The sequence below is a fragment of the Amphibalanus amphitrite genome, unplaced genomic scaffold, assembly GCF_019059575.1.
Source record: "Amphibalanus amphitrite isolate SeventyFive unplaced genomic scaffold, NRLGWU_Aamphi_draft 000260F_arrow, whole genome shotgun sequence".
Taxonomy (NCBI): domain Eukaryota; kingdom Metazoa; phylum Arthropoda; class Thecostraca; order Balanomorpha; family Balanidae; genus Amphibalanus; species Amphibalanus amphitrite.
In genome coordinates this window covers 103,202-118,922 of record NW_024881755.1, presented here as the reverse complement: position 1 = coordinate 118,922, position 15,721 = coordinate 103,202, and the positions used below count along the sequence as shown (strand labels likewise).

At 48.7% G+C, this 15,721-nt stretch overlaps 1 protein-coding gene across 1 annotated transcript in view; it reads left to right on the top strand.

Moving 5' to 3' along the window:
* Window positions 1–6,887: 6,887 nt before the first annotated feature.
* The window catches only part of LOC122386721 (CD109 antigen-like), a 65,890-nt gene continuing 57,056 nt past the window's right edge, over window positions 6,888–15,721 (top strand). Inside the window, exons 1-2 of the mRNA XM_043376210.1 lie at window positions 6,888–7,122; window positions 13,919–14,126. Of these exons, the coding sequence (XP_043232145.1) occupies window positions 6,956–7,122; window positions 13,919–14,126 (375 nt within the window). The 5' untranslated portion in view covers window positions 6,888–6,955. The remainder of the gene's footprint in view (window positions 7,123–13,918; window positions 14,127–15,721) is intronic.

The window sequence follows — 15,721 nt, the reverse complement described above, 5'->3', positions numbered from 1 at the left end:
CAGGGGGGGGTTGTTTTCAACCCCCCCCTGTGGTTTTTCGCAAATCGCGAGAAAACGGCGGCGCGTAGCGCCGCCAAATTTTGCATACCTGTTCTCCCAACTTTTGCACACCTTGAGTAAAAATTTTGACCCCAGGTGACCTATGGTCAGGTCACCAGGTCAGGTCAAGTGACCCTACCTCGAAACGTAAATTTCGAAGTGTGCAATCCCACCAAGCCCACAGTTGTTGAGATATGATCTTGAAACCCACAGGAAATAGTAAAGTCATCACGAGCTACAACTTGTATATCTCGGAATTTTTATATCGATGACCTAAGGTCAGGTCATTTTTGCGACCGGCCCATTATAAGTCAATGGGAGAAATTTCAACTTACTCTGAATGCCATCCTATGACTTCAATACGCTCAGGATCATAGTATTACAGGTCCCTGTTGGTGATTTCACCGAAACATATCACTTATGACCTTTGGAAGGTGATCTCCAGGTCATCTTAGGTCACCTGAGGTCACCAGCGGTTTTTCTTCAATAACTTGAGATTGAATAGAGATAGAGACTCCGTTCGACGTTTATCGTGTTTTTCTCGTCAATGCGGATCGAATGATATGCAACATGACCTATTTCGGTCAGGTCATGACCTTGACCTGAGGTCAAATTTTCAACTTGACCTTTCGAGGTCATATTATATATCATTCGATGCGCCTTGACGAGCTAAGAACGATGGCGTTCGAATCGATCCTCTGTCTTGTGTGCAAGACAAGTTATTCAAGAAAAACTACCGCGAAATTCCTGTTGTGAAAATCGTAACATTTTGTCTTCGGTGACCTCTGGTGACCTCGTTTTTGACCTGACCCAAAAATTATCTTAGTATTTCTTGTAGATCTCATCGCAACCTATCCAACGCCGTTTACCGCTTGTCGTTACGTTGCGCCGTTTTCGAGATCTAAGGGGGGGGGTTGTTTTCAACCCCCCCCCCCCCCTGCAGTTCGTGTTCGGCTCAGACCCGCTGCAGTGCGCGTGTTAAACCCTCTAAAACATCAGTTATAGGTAAACACATGACACACTGAATCGGGAAAAATGCACCTGTGACCCCTTCTGTGTGCCCCTGAGGTCATCTCAGGTCATGAAAGGTCACCAGCAGTTTTTTACTACAATTTTTGATAGAGTCGTGCTAGAGCGGTCAAAACACGTCAGATGTGTTCAGCTCGACGATACGGATCGACTGATATGCAACATGACCCTTTCCAGTCAGGTTATGACGTTGACCTGAGGTCAAATTTTCAAAATGACCTTTAAAGTCCAACTTATGGTTCATGCAACGCGTCTCGACGAGAGGAACACGATGCTGGCAAAAGTAATGTCATGGCTCTCTTGAGTCAAAGTTATTACCGGACATTTTTCGTGAAAACAGCTACTTTTTAGGTTTTGCCCTCTGGAGGCCAAACTGTTGACCTGAGGTCAAATCTGAGAGCAATATTCAGAAAGGTCTGTAAAACGGCTATCGAATACGTTTTTCTGCGGCACTGTAGGTAGGGGAGAGTGGGGAAAGATGCCCAGGGTTTGACTATGTCATATATTATTCGAAAATGACGATCGGAAAGCCAAAACTTGGAGTTTCAACGGAAGCCGACATCATTTTTCTCCTAAAATATCACACTTTCGTGCCTGAAATATGATAACTTCTTTTGTTATTAAGCATTTTCCTGAATAAGTGAAAGGGGGCATCTTACCCCACAGGGTGGGGAAGACGCCCCCTGGCGTTGGGTAAGATGCCCCCTGCACTATAACTGACATAAATAGGCACGTGAATCGCCTGAACGAATCAGTAGTCCCTTCGAGCCTGCAGTAGACACCAAACTTCATCGTAAGGGCCCTCAAAAGTAGTCGTAAGGGACTTCAGAGGTCATCGTTAGGGCCATCATAGTCCAGCGTGGCCAAACAAGCCTCCGTGGTGGCGTTCGGAGACCACTGTGGGGCCCTTATAGGTCTTCATGATGCTTGAGGGCCCTCGAGCCCATCGTGGGGACCTCAGATGCCAGCGCGGCCCGTGGGGCCAACGTTGGAGCCCTCAAAGGATGTCGTGAGGGACCCTGGAGTCAATAATGGGGCCCACAGAGGCCTTCGTGAGGGCTCTCAGAGTCAGATTCCGCCCAAAAAGTCGCTGTGTGGGCCGAGAGACCGGCATGGGGAGCACCTGACCGTACCGGACTCTCAATAGTCCCAGATCGGGTTTTGTCTCTCATCACAAGTATGTAATAAATGATTTGACGGGCTGCTTGAAGGACAGCCTACGGATTTAGGGGGGCGTCTTTCCCCATCAGGACAGGGGGCATCTTACCCCAAGGTACCGAAGTAACATTAAATCAGCACAATTTGTTACCCATAAAACTACACCCTGAAACAAACTGTTTGGGACACAGTACACGCATGTAAATGTATCACGACTATAGCAAGGGACGCAAAAATTATCTACCTTCTTTGATATTTACAATGTTTTGACGCCAAAATATTTTTTTGAAAGCAGCAAATAAAAAACATGCAATCACCAGCCAGCCGTTGCCCAACTGAGCTTTGAATTTTTGTGCAGTTAACAAGGCAGGCTTCCGCTTTACGCTAAGAACATTAATTTCCCGGTTCGATTCGTTTCCCCGCTAGAGGGGGTGGGGCGTCTTTCCCACCCTGGGCATCTTACCCCACTCTCTCCTACAGGTTGCGCAAAATTCTGGCCCATTTCTGTAGGTACTTCGATAAACGAATGCAATCGGAGTGAATATTAGGTATTAAAGGAAAAGGGCCACCTTCGTGAAATATGAAGATATCGTTGTTTTTCATTTTGACATTATTATTTTTCATTTTCTTTTTAAAACTGGTGCCAGAAGTGCACAATTCGCGAAAAAGTATTTAAAACTATTTAACATATTGGTACTATGTTGATACTCTCTACGGCACCTACTGTAGGGGAAGCCGGGGGAAGCCCGGGCGCGGGGGAAGCCCGGCCACCCCGTTTCCGGCTAAATTATTCACAATAAAATGCTCAACTGTTTGTCCTTTCAGCGTGGCAGCTAAGGTGACGCCAGCAAAAAAGTTGAGGCTGACAAAAATTGCATATTGTTAAAGTTATAGCGCAAAAATGATATTTTAAGGGTTTTTAGCTAAAAAGTGAGATATGTTGCCCTGTTAATGTTATACCATACAGTACAAATATTTATACGAATGTTATGTAAGGACCGTTTAAGTGTTTGTAGTGAGGGGTGACTAGGCAGGCTGGCTTAAAGGGACCCTCCCACCTTAACATTAGTTTTGAGTTGAGATAGCCAAGTTTGCGGCCAGGCTCAGAAACCACCATTTATCCTGGTCGCAACCCCCGCAGCTTTATGGTGTTCAAGAAATTTCTTCCCTTTACTTGCAGGGTGGGACCAGCGTGGTCCCTATCTCTTAACCATTACGGGAATCTGATGACGTCATCAGGCTTTCGAACGTCCGTTAAATGTTTGACTAAAACGTTTTGTAGCACGCGGTGGTATATGCTGCTTTGCGCGCAACAAATGCCGCACTTTCAAATAAAGTCGCTAGGAACAGCGGAGATCCCAAAAAGTAAACAAAAGTAAAAGTCTTATATCTTGAAAACCGGTGAATATTTTTCGATGAAATTTGGTAGATATTCGTTTTTGCTCTTTCTGAACCGAGCGACATCACTTTCATGCCAATTCATTAACTTTTTTGAAGGTGGGAGGGTCCCTTTAAGTATGACATTTTTTTCGAATATCGCTGTTTTAAAATAAATATTAGCACATTGGGGTAACCCCGGGCGAGTGGCCAAGCTTTCCCCCAACCGAGAGCAATGCCACTAAACCACTGTTTTCTATGAGATATCAGGTACTGAGCAGGTTTGGTTTACACCTAGATCAAAGATAAATTTCGAAAATAAACATGTTATCATAGACAAAGCCAGTCATCTCACTTAAGGTCAACTAGGGTCAAACTACGTTTTTGCAGATAACGCGACAGACAATGAAGCTAGAGCTTCAAAAATGGTGTCGTTGTGTTCTTCTTCATCAGCCGAGTCGAATGATATGCAATATGATGCATTAAGGTAAAAAGAAAAATAAATTTTAAGGAATTTTGAAATACACATTTTTTGTCAATTTTGCATCACGATTTTCATCGACCTGTACTGTATATGTAGTAGACGCTAGCTAAAATACCAGTAGTGACATAAACTCTAAGATGTCCAGAGCTAATCAGTACCTTAATATTTCACTTTCCGTTAATATTTGGAAAACACATAATGGTTTCATCAACTCGTTGTAAAGCGCTGGGGAGGTGGCCGGCGTTACCCCTATGCCGGGCTTACCCCAGAAAAATCAACACTTTTTTAAAACTCGATTTTCTAAACCTTATACTAATTCCACGAAACCGAATTTTTGGGAAAACACGGCCAATGAACTTAGCTAGCTAGCAGGATATCAACATTTTATACAGCACGTATGGTATGTAATAAAAATGAAAAAGAGCTTACTATGCCGGGCTTCCCCCGGCTTCCCCTATGATGGCATAGCGATGACGTCACACTCAAGCCAATCAGCGTTCAGAAGACAGACTCGTCGGATTGTGTCAGATAAGCTGATTGGTTAAAGCTGAGCTGGTTGGAGCTGATTGGTAAAAAACCAAAGCCTCGCCGCGGGTGGCTGTATTGTCGGATAAGAACGCATTCCTGGGATAAGGACGCATTCCTGGCGCATTTTCTTTTAAAATTGCCGATAACTACGAATGGAGGCCGAAATCGGCCGTAAGGAGGTAAACTTAGAGGTTTTCGGACACGGGCTACAAGATGGCTATCTCAGTTTCAATCCCCATGTTAAAGGTGGCCCTTTTCCTTTAACGCTAACACCAAATATTGGTTTGCATTATCAAACCAGATACGTTCACTCACCTCATGCGCGATAGGTATAACCCCCCTATCGGCAATGACCTTCTCCACACGTAGGCGGAAAGACTTGCATATCTTGATGATGTAGGTGTGGTCCTTCGTCTCCCACATGTTCACGATGTGTGCCTTCAGGGCCTCCAAATTGGGATGGGACACTCCCTGGACCTCATCCTGCAAAACGCTTTAGATGCTTTAGTCAAGGGGTTCAGGTCGGGTGACTGAGGGGGCAATATGTCATTAAGCCAACAATGGGCTTCTCCCCCGAGCTCCGCCGTTTGGTTGTGCTGGATGGAACTTGCGTTGTTTGCGGGTGTAGTATCCTGCTGAGTGCTGAGTGCTGGAAAACGAAATCGACTTTTGGATACGTCTTCAGGATCCATGGGATGACGTCACTGTCAAGCAGACGCTCATACATCGTCCCATTTATCTTCTAATTGGCGTTAATGAAGACGGTTGGGCACTTTTTGCCGCCCGAGCCGTGGGCTGTCCTGGATGGCCACAGACACGGCAGTCACATTCCCAGAGTTTTGACTGGACGTGACCGGTCTGACCTGGGGGGCATATTCCAGAATCTCCCCTATTGGTATTTGGCTTTGATACGCGTAATTGTTCGCAGGGGGCTCCAAATTTCATCGCAACCTGCTCAACAGTAATGCCCGATTCGGCCGCGCCGCGCGCGGGTATCCAACGACAATGTAACGTTTAGCCTGCCTCCATGACTGGATCATTGAAGATATTGCGTGCGGCTATTGGCTTCCCGAAAAGCAACCGCAGCACGCGTAGGAGCGCTTACTGTAAGAGGGCCATAACTTTTTGCGCACCCTGTAGCTCTATTGGTTCCCGAGATAGCCGTTGGCAGTTTCCAAAATTATGAAATGGACTAAATTCGACCTTTGATGATCTCTGGCGACCTGACCTTAGACCTGACCTAAAAATGACTGAAGTGTTTCCGTCATTATGCTGTTTCGATTGCCGCTTACCACGTGTCATTACGTAGCACAGGAGCCGAGTTAGACGGGGGGGGGGCGTGAAAACGCCCCCTCCCCCTCCCCCAGCACGACACAGAAAACGCATTCCACCAGCATGGCGTGGTCAAGATTACTTTACTACTCGGCGTGGTGGCCTGTATGTAGACTTGACCTCTTGTTTTTACCATTGGAAGCAGCGAGTTCTTTCCGCCATCCACTGCCCATTTACCATCGGGGACTTCCTTTTTCTTATCTTACGTATTCGTTGCCACTTATTTTGCTCGCAATAACTTTGGCCTACTCCTAGATTTCCATTTACATTGCCGCTCTCCTCGACCGTTCTTTCTGCTTCCTGCTCTCGTTCTCCTCTCCCTGTTCGTTCGCACCTGCCCCTCCCGCTCCCGTATTCCATTCCCATCCCATCCCACTTTGTCGCCCACTCTAGCTGTCAGCCTCCCGTCTCCAACTGTATCGGTGCCGTCCCCAGCTCTCCTCCGTTTCCGTTTATCTCGCCAGCGCCGTGTGTCGTCCTCTCGCCGTCTCCTCCCGGTGAGCTGTCCCCAGTTGTGGTCCGGCCGGGTCCCATGTCGCCCACCTCTCGGTGCTGTCCCCAACTCTGGCCCGGCCGGGTCCCATGTCGCCCACCTCTCGGTGAGCTGTCCCCTGTTCTGGCCCGCCCTGGTCCCATGTCGCCTACCTCTCGGTGCTGTCCCCAACTCTGGCCCGGCCGGGTCCCATGTCGCCCACCTCTCGGTGAGCTGTCCCCAGCTCTGGTCCGGTCGAGTCCCATGTCGCCCACCTCTCCGTGCTGTCCCCAACTCTGGTCCGGTCGAGTCCCATGTCACCCACCTCTCGGTGCTGTCCCCAGCTCTGGCCCGGTCTGGTCCCATGTCACCCACCTCTCGTCCCCACCTCTCCACCCCCGGTCAGGTCCGGTCCGCTCTCCCGGTCGGTCCCGTCTCCCGCCCTCCGTCGACGGGAGACGGACGGTCAGTCGACGTCGGCGCGCGGTGCGACGCGGAGCGGGCGCCCCCGACGGTGAGCGCGCCCTACCGACACCATGTGCGCCCCGCTGGTGACCCTCCTGGTGCTGGTGCGCGCTGCTGGTGCCGCCGAACCGAACGCTGACCCGATTGCGTATGCAGTGGTGCAGGACGGGAGTGACCTTAACCTGCCCGCGGGCTCTGCCGGCCGATATGACACGGTGATCAGCACGCACAATGAACCGTGAGTGGGGCACAGGTGGGGGTGGGGGTGGTTGTGGGACACAGGCCCAACCGCGGGGTGCTCTGACACCCCGCGGCCCGGCGTTGGTGGCGGCGAGCACTGGGTTAGGCGAGGGCCATGCTAGACTGATCTGGGATGAACTACGTCGTTTCTATCTGGAAGAAGAATGGTTTTGTACACAATGTTGATCGGTTGACATAAAGCTACATAAATTTGCATAAACGCCGCATGGTTTTTGGGCCGTGCTGGCACCTAAGTGACGTCTTCTATCAATGGCTGTTATAATGCGTGATATGACTTTGATATGACTTTGATATGACTAAGCATACAAAATGCATGGCAAAAGCACGAAATATATAGTCTAACGACATACATCACGTGGTATCAGGCAGTCCCTCCTTAGTCCTTACTAGTGGTGCCAATTTCATGAAATTTCAATTCCAATTCCGATCCAATTCCAAGAAATTGCCAAGTAAATTTCCAATTTTGTCCAAAGCGGGGGCTATTCCAATTTTTAACGATTTTTGCATTTTTTGCGTAAATTTTAAAAGTGTTTAAAAGCGTTTTAAAGGCCTCCGTTTTAAGATTTTAAATTTTAAAGGCCTTGTGTTCCGATTAATTTCCAAAAAATGTTAAGAATTCCGTCCAAATTCCAAATTGGAATTGGACAAAAATTGGAATTCCAAGAAAAGAAATTCCGATTGGCACCAATAGTCCTTACCTATGTTGATGTCTGCGTTCTGACTACTGGGCAAAACAAAGGTGTGGAAGCTAAAACTGGCAGTAAGCCAGTAGCGGCGGAACACCTTCAATTAAGGGGGGGGGGGCACTGCCGACTTTTGGTCCCATTCTTTCCATGCAAAGCCCATAGGGCTAATATTAAAATGCCAAAATCAAAGGGGGTACGGTGCCCCGGTGCCCTCCCCGTTCATAGTCACCGTCCCCCGTTCCGCCGCCTATGCAGTAAGCAGCATCTATTTGGACATCTTTCGCTAACTATATCAGAAATACGATTTTTTTATGGTTTGTTTTTCAAGTACAGCACGGCAACAAGATTTGTTTTGCACGTGCGGCTGATCGGTTGACGTAAAGCTACTCATAAGCGGATTTCGTTGCTTGTTTTGCCGAATGACGGTCGCCGCAGGGCCCTTGACCGGTTAACTGTGGAGACGGTGCCAGGCGAGGTGTCGGCCCCTTTCACAATGAACTGAATGCCAGATAAGTTGACCTTTTATTCTGAGTTGAAGTTGTATCCATTTTGTAAAGCAAAGCTAAACGGAAATATTTATGATGCTCAGGCTTCATGTCTCTGAGAATCCGTAAAGAAATAAGTGATTCGCCCATCCGTCTATTTCGGAACAAGGCCAGACATATCCCATGCCATAACCGCTCTGTATAAGGTTATAACTTATAATTCTTAAAAAAGAGAAATGCGGTTAGACGGCAATTAGCCCGTACTTGTAGGTACTTACCTATGTGCATAATAATCCTGTCGTCCATATCGCTGATGGGCATGACCATTTTTGCTCTAATTTTGAATTGTATGCATACTTATATAAGTTCATCCCTGCTAAAATATCTAATCACTGAAACTTCGCCGACTGTATAGGCACTGCTTCACAAACCATTGACCAGCTGACAGCTCTAAGCGTCTTCCTTGTCCTACGTGCTATCACGCCATTCGTAATAGTCCCGCCAGTCTTCTCGTGTTGTCTCGTGATCTCCGCGCACGTTCTCTGGGCTTACCAAACGGCCGGTAGTGGAAATTTTCCACGTTCTCTAAAAGGCCAACTGGGCAGAGATGACGCATCCAATAACTCTTATCGCGAGACGTATATAAAGGCAAGCTCTGCGACCTCGACATGGTCATCCTACGCCATCCTCGCCACCCATACCCGTTACCCACCCATCCCCTTCCGTCCCCTTCCATCTCCGGCTGATCTTCTATGAAGGTAGGAACTGTGATAAATGCGTTGATAAGCTCACGACAAGCGATCATGGAACTTGATGTGCACACGCGAGATGTACACTTCAAACAGCGTAACAAGGCACGTGCCAACCGTTTCCACTGTCAAAACGAACAATACCTTCGTCAGCCTTTTGATCATCACAAAGCTGAAGTGATCTTTAGTGCGAGCACTTTCACCACAAATAAATAACCGATCTATAACGCAGGTGTATGACAGGCCTGGGCGTATAGGACGGAGGTAAACGACCGGACGATCGTCCGAAGAGGCCACGCACAGCGGGAGGCAGCCACGGGCTCGGCTTTTCCTCATCTGTGGCGTGACTGGACGGCATCCCGGGCCCGGGCGGGGCCGAGACGATCACACACCGGGCCTCCCCGTGTCCCGGGCCGGGTGGGGCCCCTTAGAGTACGGTTTAGCCAGCCATTTTGATTAAAAACTGACATCGGTCATGTTCATCTCATCGAAAATGCCCGAATAGATTATTGATTTGTTCGTAAAAATCGTCAACAGTATTGATTCATTAACAATGCAGTGAATATTTCTAGCTTTCCAGCGTTCAATTATTAGAAGCTCCTTGTAAGAAAAACATTATGCTAAAGTTTGTGCGTCAGTGCGACCTATAGGTATCGAATATGGAAGTTGTTTGTGCCCGGCACCATCTCCAATCGCTCTCTCCTTCGCCCGATCGCTCTCGACCGCGTATTGGTCGGTGCGCGTGTCACCTAACACTCACTGACACCGGATACCCCTGGTACTGATACCATTGATCAGCGCCCGGTGTGCTCGACGTTGATGCAGGGGGGGGGAGGGGTTCACCGACTGACAACTCGCGTGGGGTTGAGGGGGTGTCACGACACCCCACTGAGGGTCGGCGACGGGTGACGCTCTGAGGGGTCACGTGCAGACCACGTGACCCGTCTGTCACCTGACGGCTTGATTGTACCGTGGTGCCCGAGGGGAAGTGAGGAGGGGGAGGGATATAGGTGACCGACGCGGGGCACGAGCAGCATTGGGGCCGGATGCAGACTGCACTGAGTGCACACTGCACAGCGAACGGGGACAAATGCTCGGTAACGTTGTGACTGTAAAGAAAATGTTTGAATGCATTTACCATAAGCTAAAGCAGCCCGCATGCAGAAGAGGATAACCCATGTGTGTGATATGGACGATATATTTTTATATAGAAAATTCAATTCAATTCGACATTTAATGGCAATGGAATCATAAGATTTATTCGAAGTTGTGTCAAGATTGACGTCAAATTGTTAACCAGGCTGCTGCACAAGTAAGCTGAAAAAAAATATGATGGAATGGAAATATCCTGTCGAATAGCTTGATTGGCATTTGCCGCCGAGATATACTGAATCCCACGTTTTAGGCACTTATGTTCTTACAAACGAAATGAGCGGATAATTGTGCAAGTATATTATTGCATTCGTTAAAAGATAAAAAGATTGCCGATGACAAAACAGAGCAAAAAGCCTGAAGCTTATTCTTGAAGTTGTATTACTGCTACAACAAGCGTTTAATAATTCCGAGAGCGTATAGTATAGGAATGGCAACAATGCGCCGACCGCTGCCGTTCTTTTGCGTCGTTACTTAGGTACACCTACATGCCAATGTTGCGCATACATACCTGATGGTATGTACGAGTATGTATTGTCCGACCGCGGACGACGTCATGATTAATCTCAGGCTGCTGTGACGTTTGATTCACATTCCGACCCTTGCAGCGGTATCGCTACGTTTATTGTTACCGGTGCTGCATGCATTCATAATCAGCCAGTTAGTTTTAGTGCATCATTTCCGAACGGCTTCTGCCGATTTTCGGCTGCCCAATTTACCTAACTACCGCAGACCGGTTCGAGGTGCAGTTCATCATTCAACTAACGGCTCATCACCGGAGCGCTGAATAGTTCGGCACACGGAGGGGCTTCTGTGTGGTCGGTCAGTGTATTGCGATGTTGGCAGCGCGTACCGTCCGGCAGCTCGGCAGTCTGGCGGCCTACGGTCGTGACCCGCCCCTGACGGAACGGAATGAAAGTGAGGTGGTGGGTCGCAGGGTCTAGCTGGTCGACACGGGTCAATTTTAAATATACGACAGGGAGGCATTTTTACCAAATGCTTATTTATTATCCAAATATTTTATTATCGAGCGACAAGCTAAAATGACGAAGGCCAAAGCGACGAGCACAGCCGCAGAAGCAGGCTCAACCCTTTGAACTTTTCTTCATTGCAGATCTGGTGGCTTTTGCAGCTAACCAGTCTGTCTCAGGTAGCCAAGTCAGTGGATTACGATAATTTCCCCAGGACGTGGGAGATTCTCCGAACCGCTGAGATGCATCATCGTCATCTTCAGGATTAAACCTCGGGGTTGGATGACTCAGAGACGAGCACGCCGCCACTGGACTGAACTTATTCTAACGATTAGAAAGGAAGTTAACCCTCGCCGGCCGAGGGGGGGGGGGGCGGGTGCCGCCCCCCATAGGGTTTTTTTGCGATAGCTCCGAACACGCTGACGATAGAGAGCTGAAACTTGGCATACCTGACCTTTGATCCAAGCTGCATCTTTTGACACCAACCGCATTTTTGGGTCAGGTCAGGTCACTGACCTATGACGTCATAAGTGAACCTCTGCACGGTCTCCAGATGTCGCAACTTCGCAACGCCCTCACTGCCAGAGGAGATGTCACAGGGAAATGAAACTTGCAGGATCTAATATCCATTATGAGTCTCACAACTTGTATATCTCGGATTTTTCCTAAAGGTCATATGAGGTCAGGTCATTTTCGTGACCTCATATATAAGCCAATGGGGAAAAATGAAAACTGCTATTCTGGCGCCGGGAACGATCTCCAACTATCTCAAGCACACAGAATCGTGATTTTATGCACTCCTTGCAAGGTTAGATGCGTCACTTTTGCAATATTGACCTTGCGTGACGTCATTTCTGACGTCATCAAGGTCACATTAGTTTTTCGTCAATAACTCCTGATCAAATTGAGCTAGCGAGTCGGGAAAGCCACCAATGGACTCAGGAAGACCTGCCGAATCGAATGATATGCGACATGACCTCTTTCGACCAACTTCGTGACCTGGGGGTGCTGACCTGACCTTGACCTGAGGTCAACACCCCAAGTTGACCTGACCCGGACAAAAAGTATATCATTCGACGCGCCTGAGCGAGGCGAACACGATGCTGCCAAAATCGCGGCTCTGCGGCCGTTTTTTGCGAAGTTATTCACCAAAAACTGAACCGTACCTTGGGGCACTTGACCTGACCTCAGAGGTCACCGGTTGACCTAGGACCTTAAAATCGGGTACCAATCTCTGCGTCTCGTAACGGCGCACACGCTCGTTTTTTTCGCGACGCGCTAGCTCCACCAGGGACGAAACGGCGAGGGGGGGTCGTACCCGCCCCCCCCCCCTCGACCGGCGCGTATGTACATAGAAAACCAATAGGTCCGGCGAGGGTTAAAGAAATAGCAGTTGAAATTGAAACGTCACCTCTCCGGTTTCAATGAGTAGTGACCGATATCGGTGCCGTGGACTGGATATTTGGATGGTTTTACGACAAAAGACATGCAACACATACACAACAAATTTGTACCATATCTCTGAATGTCGCATGATAGGTGCAGACACATAAAATAGCGTTGATACTCGCTGTAACTTGTCGCTGTAACCTGTTGTCTCTTGTGCGGTGTGTAACAAATAGTGTAATACCTGACTTACTGTGCTTATGTCACTTCATGTAGGAGATGCCAGATCTTCTTGGGGTTTTCGCCCCGTCGTTAGGTTAATCTCAGTAATTAAGTGCATTTAATGATGAGCATGCAAACTACCGAACAGTTTTGGAATTCCTGTAAACACCTATAATTCTCACAAGCTTTTCGAGAGCCAAAAACTATCTCATAGGGAAAGTCATTACTCTCCTCAGACCTTGCAATAACAGTTCGCTCTGCAGTTCATATCAGCGTCTCGCGATGAGCCGCCCCCCCCCCCATTCGGAGTCGTGGCCACTAATTAGTGTCAGACGCATCTGCGGCCTACCTGAACATCCGTGGCACGTGGCCAACAATGTGCTGCAGCCGTTTGTGGTCGGACAATGTGCATGTGGACGCATACAGTCATTAGCGGCGCGGATTAGTGTCCGGGCTGACCACCGGGTTACCCTCACAAAGTGCCGGTACCGGTCTGGCACCGACTGAGAGCTGGGAGCGGGCCGACTGACGAAACGACGGGTTATAGGCCGGCCATGTGCGCTGCGCAGTACTGTCGATCACTGCAGTATAGAATACCGAGAACAGATCACGTCGCAGGACCCAGTCCTAGGTCACCCGAGCGGACCTCTATTTGGTCCTCTGCGCCCATGTTTTTGTGCATGCTGTTCAATAATATTCAAGGGCAGATTCAGGGCCATTCTGGAAGGCAACTGTGGCGTCTTAGCTAACCTCTCTGACAGCTGACCTCAAGCCGCTGTTTCCAGCGTCAGTGCTTATACAATATACCTATGTATGTACATCTAACGACACCCCTGTACTGTGTGCACTCTATGCTGTAGCCGATACCAGACCCATCCTGTCCAGTGTCCTGTTATTCGCAACCGGTGCCACCCGCAGCCTTTACTTGTATAGTTGACACTTGACCCCTGTAACGCCCGCAGCCGGTACCAGTGACTCCTGTTGACCTCCCTCCCTCCCGTCCGCAGCCGGTACCTATTACTGACCTCCCTCCCGCCCTCAGCCGGTACCTGCAGTTGACCCATGTAACTCCCGCAGCCGGTACCTGTGACCCCTGTTGACCTCCCTCCCTGCCGCCCCCAGCCGGTACCTGCTGGTGGCGTCGTCGCTGGTCCGTCCCGGCACCATCTACCAGGCAGCCGTGGCTCTGCTGGATATCAGCGGCAGTGCCCTCACCGACAGACTGCGCTACCCGCTCGACGTGCGAGCGTCCCTCTCCAGAAACGGAGTCGAGATCGCCTCCTCCGTCAAAACCATGGCGCGAGGAGACTTGCAGATGATGATGATGAAGGTAAGCAAAAAGCAGGACCTGGTAAAAACATCATCACGGCGGCATAAAACACCTGACACATTACACCACGCAACCGGTGTAACTTAGTTTTTGTAAGAGATCGGCGGCAGGAAATGTGGTTACTTGTTATCGTAGACCGAGTATATCAATGAGTTGTGGTTCAATCATACGTGCACACAAGCGACGATGTATCCTTTGGATGATTACATCCATAGACTTCTTTGAATATATAGAGAAGTATAGGTATGGGTCCTATCTTATTTCAATTCACATACACTTCATTCTCTTTACGGGATGGAAAGACACCCACTGCTGAATGTCCATGTGTGCTCATGTGTTTCTCACAAGGTTACAATCTCGATGAATTTTGAGAATGGAGGCTGACCTCGAGAGCGGCACATGCGCATTTGTCTCGGCGATCATCAGCAGGTGGATGCTCAGTCTGTTTTCTCCTCATCCATAACTCCATGAAGGCGGGTCTGACACAGGCTCGAAGCAGGAGATCAAGATTCAAGGGCCTGACACATTCCTAGTCCGTCCATTGTTTGACGTAGTGTGTTTGGTGCGTCGGGACGTTCTTGGGTCAAAGTCTGACGAAGCCCGAAGCGAAAAGATGCCAATAGATGCAGCACCTCCATTGTATTATTTGTACAGTTATCACAAACCATGAGTGCAACTGCAAATTAACATCACAACACATCACAAATGTAAACATAACATCATAAATGTGAACATAACATCACAAATGCAAACATAACATCACAAATGTAAACATAACATTACAAATGTAAACAAACAATGCAGGAAAGTTAGCGCATTGAATGTCCACGTCTCATAACACCTGCGCCCAGCCTTCCATGACCTACAGTAACACCGGCCCATGCGCCTTCCGCCCTGGCTGCCCGTCTCGCGATGGAGGCTGCGCCGCCTTCGCCCCGGGCGCGCCGGGTGCGCCGCCGTCGCGTCGGGGCGTCTACGTTCGGGTCCCGTCCGGGTGCTACCCTGCCTGAGCGGAATTTGTAATGAGATGGGGCCAGATAGGCGCATTTCTCCACTAACCACTCTGATCCGATCAGTGCCGGCCTCCTGGAACTAACTATTCCAGTTCCGACTGGAAGGGTAATAAACGAATAAAGACGATGGAATATTTATATTGATGTGCGACTATGTTTCGTATAGGCTGATTTATAGAACCAATAACATTAGGGACATGTTGCATGTTGAGTTCAGCCAGTAGCAAACAATGTTTCAAATGGTGATGAACACCGTTATGCTTTAGGTATTCCATGCGAGCTGGCACACCAAATAAACTTTGCTAATTTTTAGTGTTCGGGACTTTGAGTGAACGACGCCAAACTGGACAACTGTTTTCGGCGATTTTATATAAAACTCATCTCGCCTGAATCCTGATGCATCGCTAGTGTCTCCTTACCTATTGTAGTTGCCATTTTTTGGTTAACGGTATTTTTAGCGTATTTCATGACCCCGCCACTTGACCTTGGTCGGCTGACCTTGGCTCCGATCCTACCTGGCATGTTGTTTGACCGAGAATATAATACCAATGGGGCGTGACCAATGTTCGAGACTGATATGAG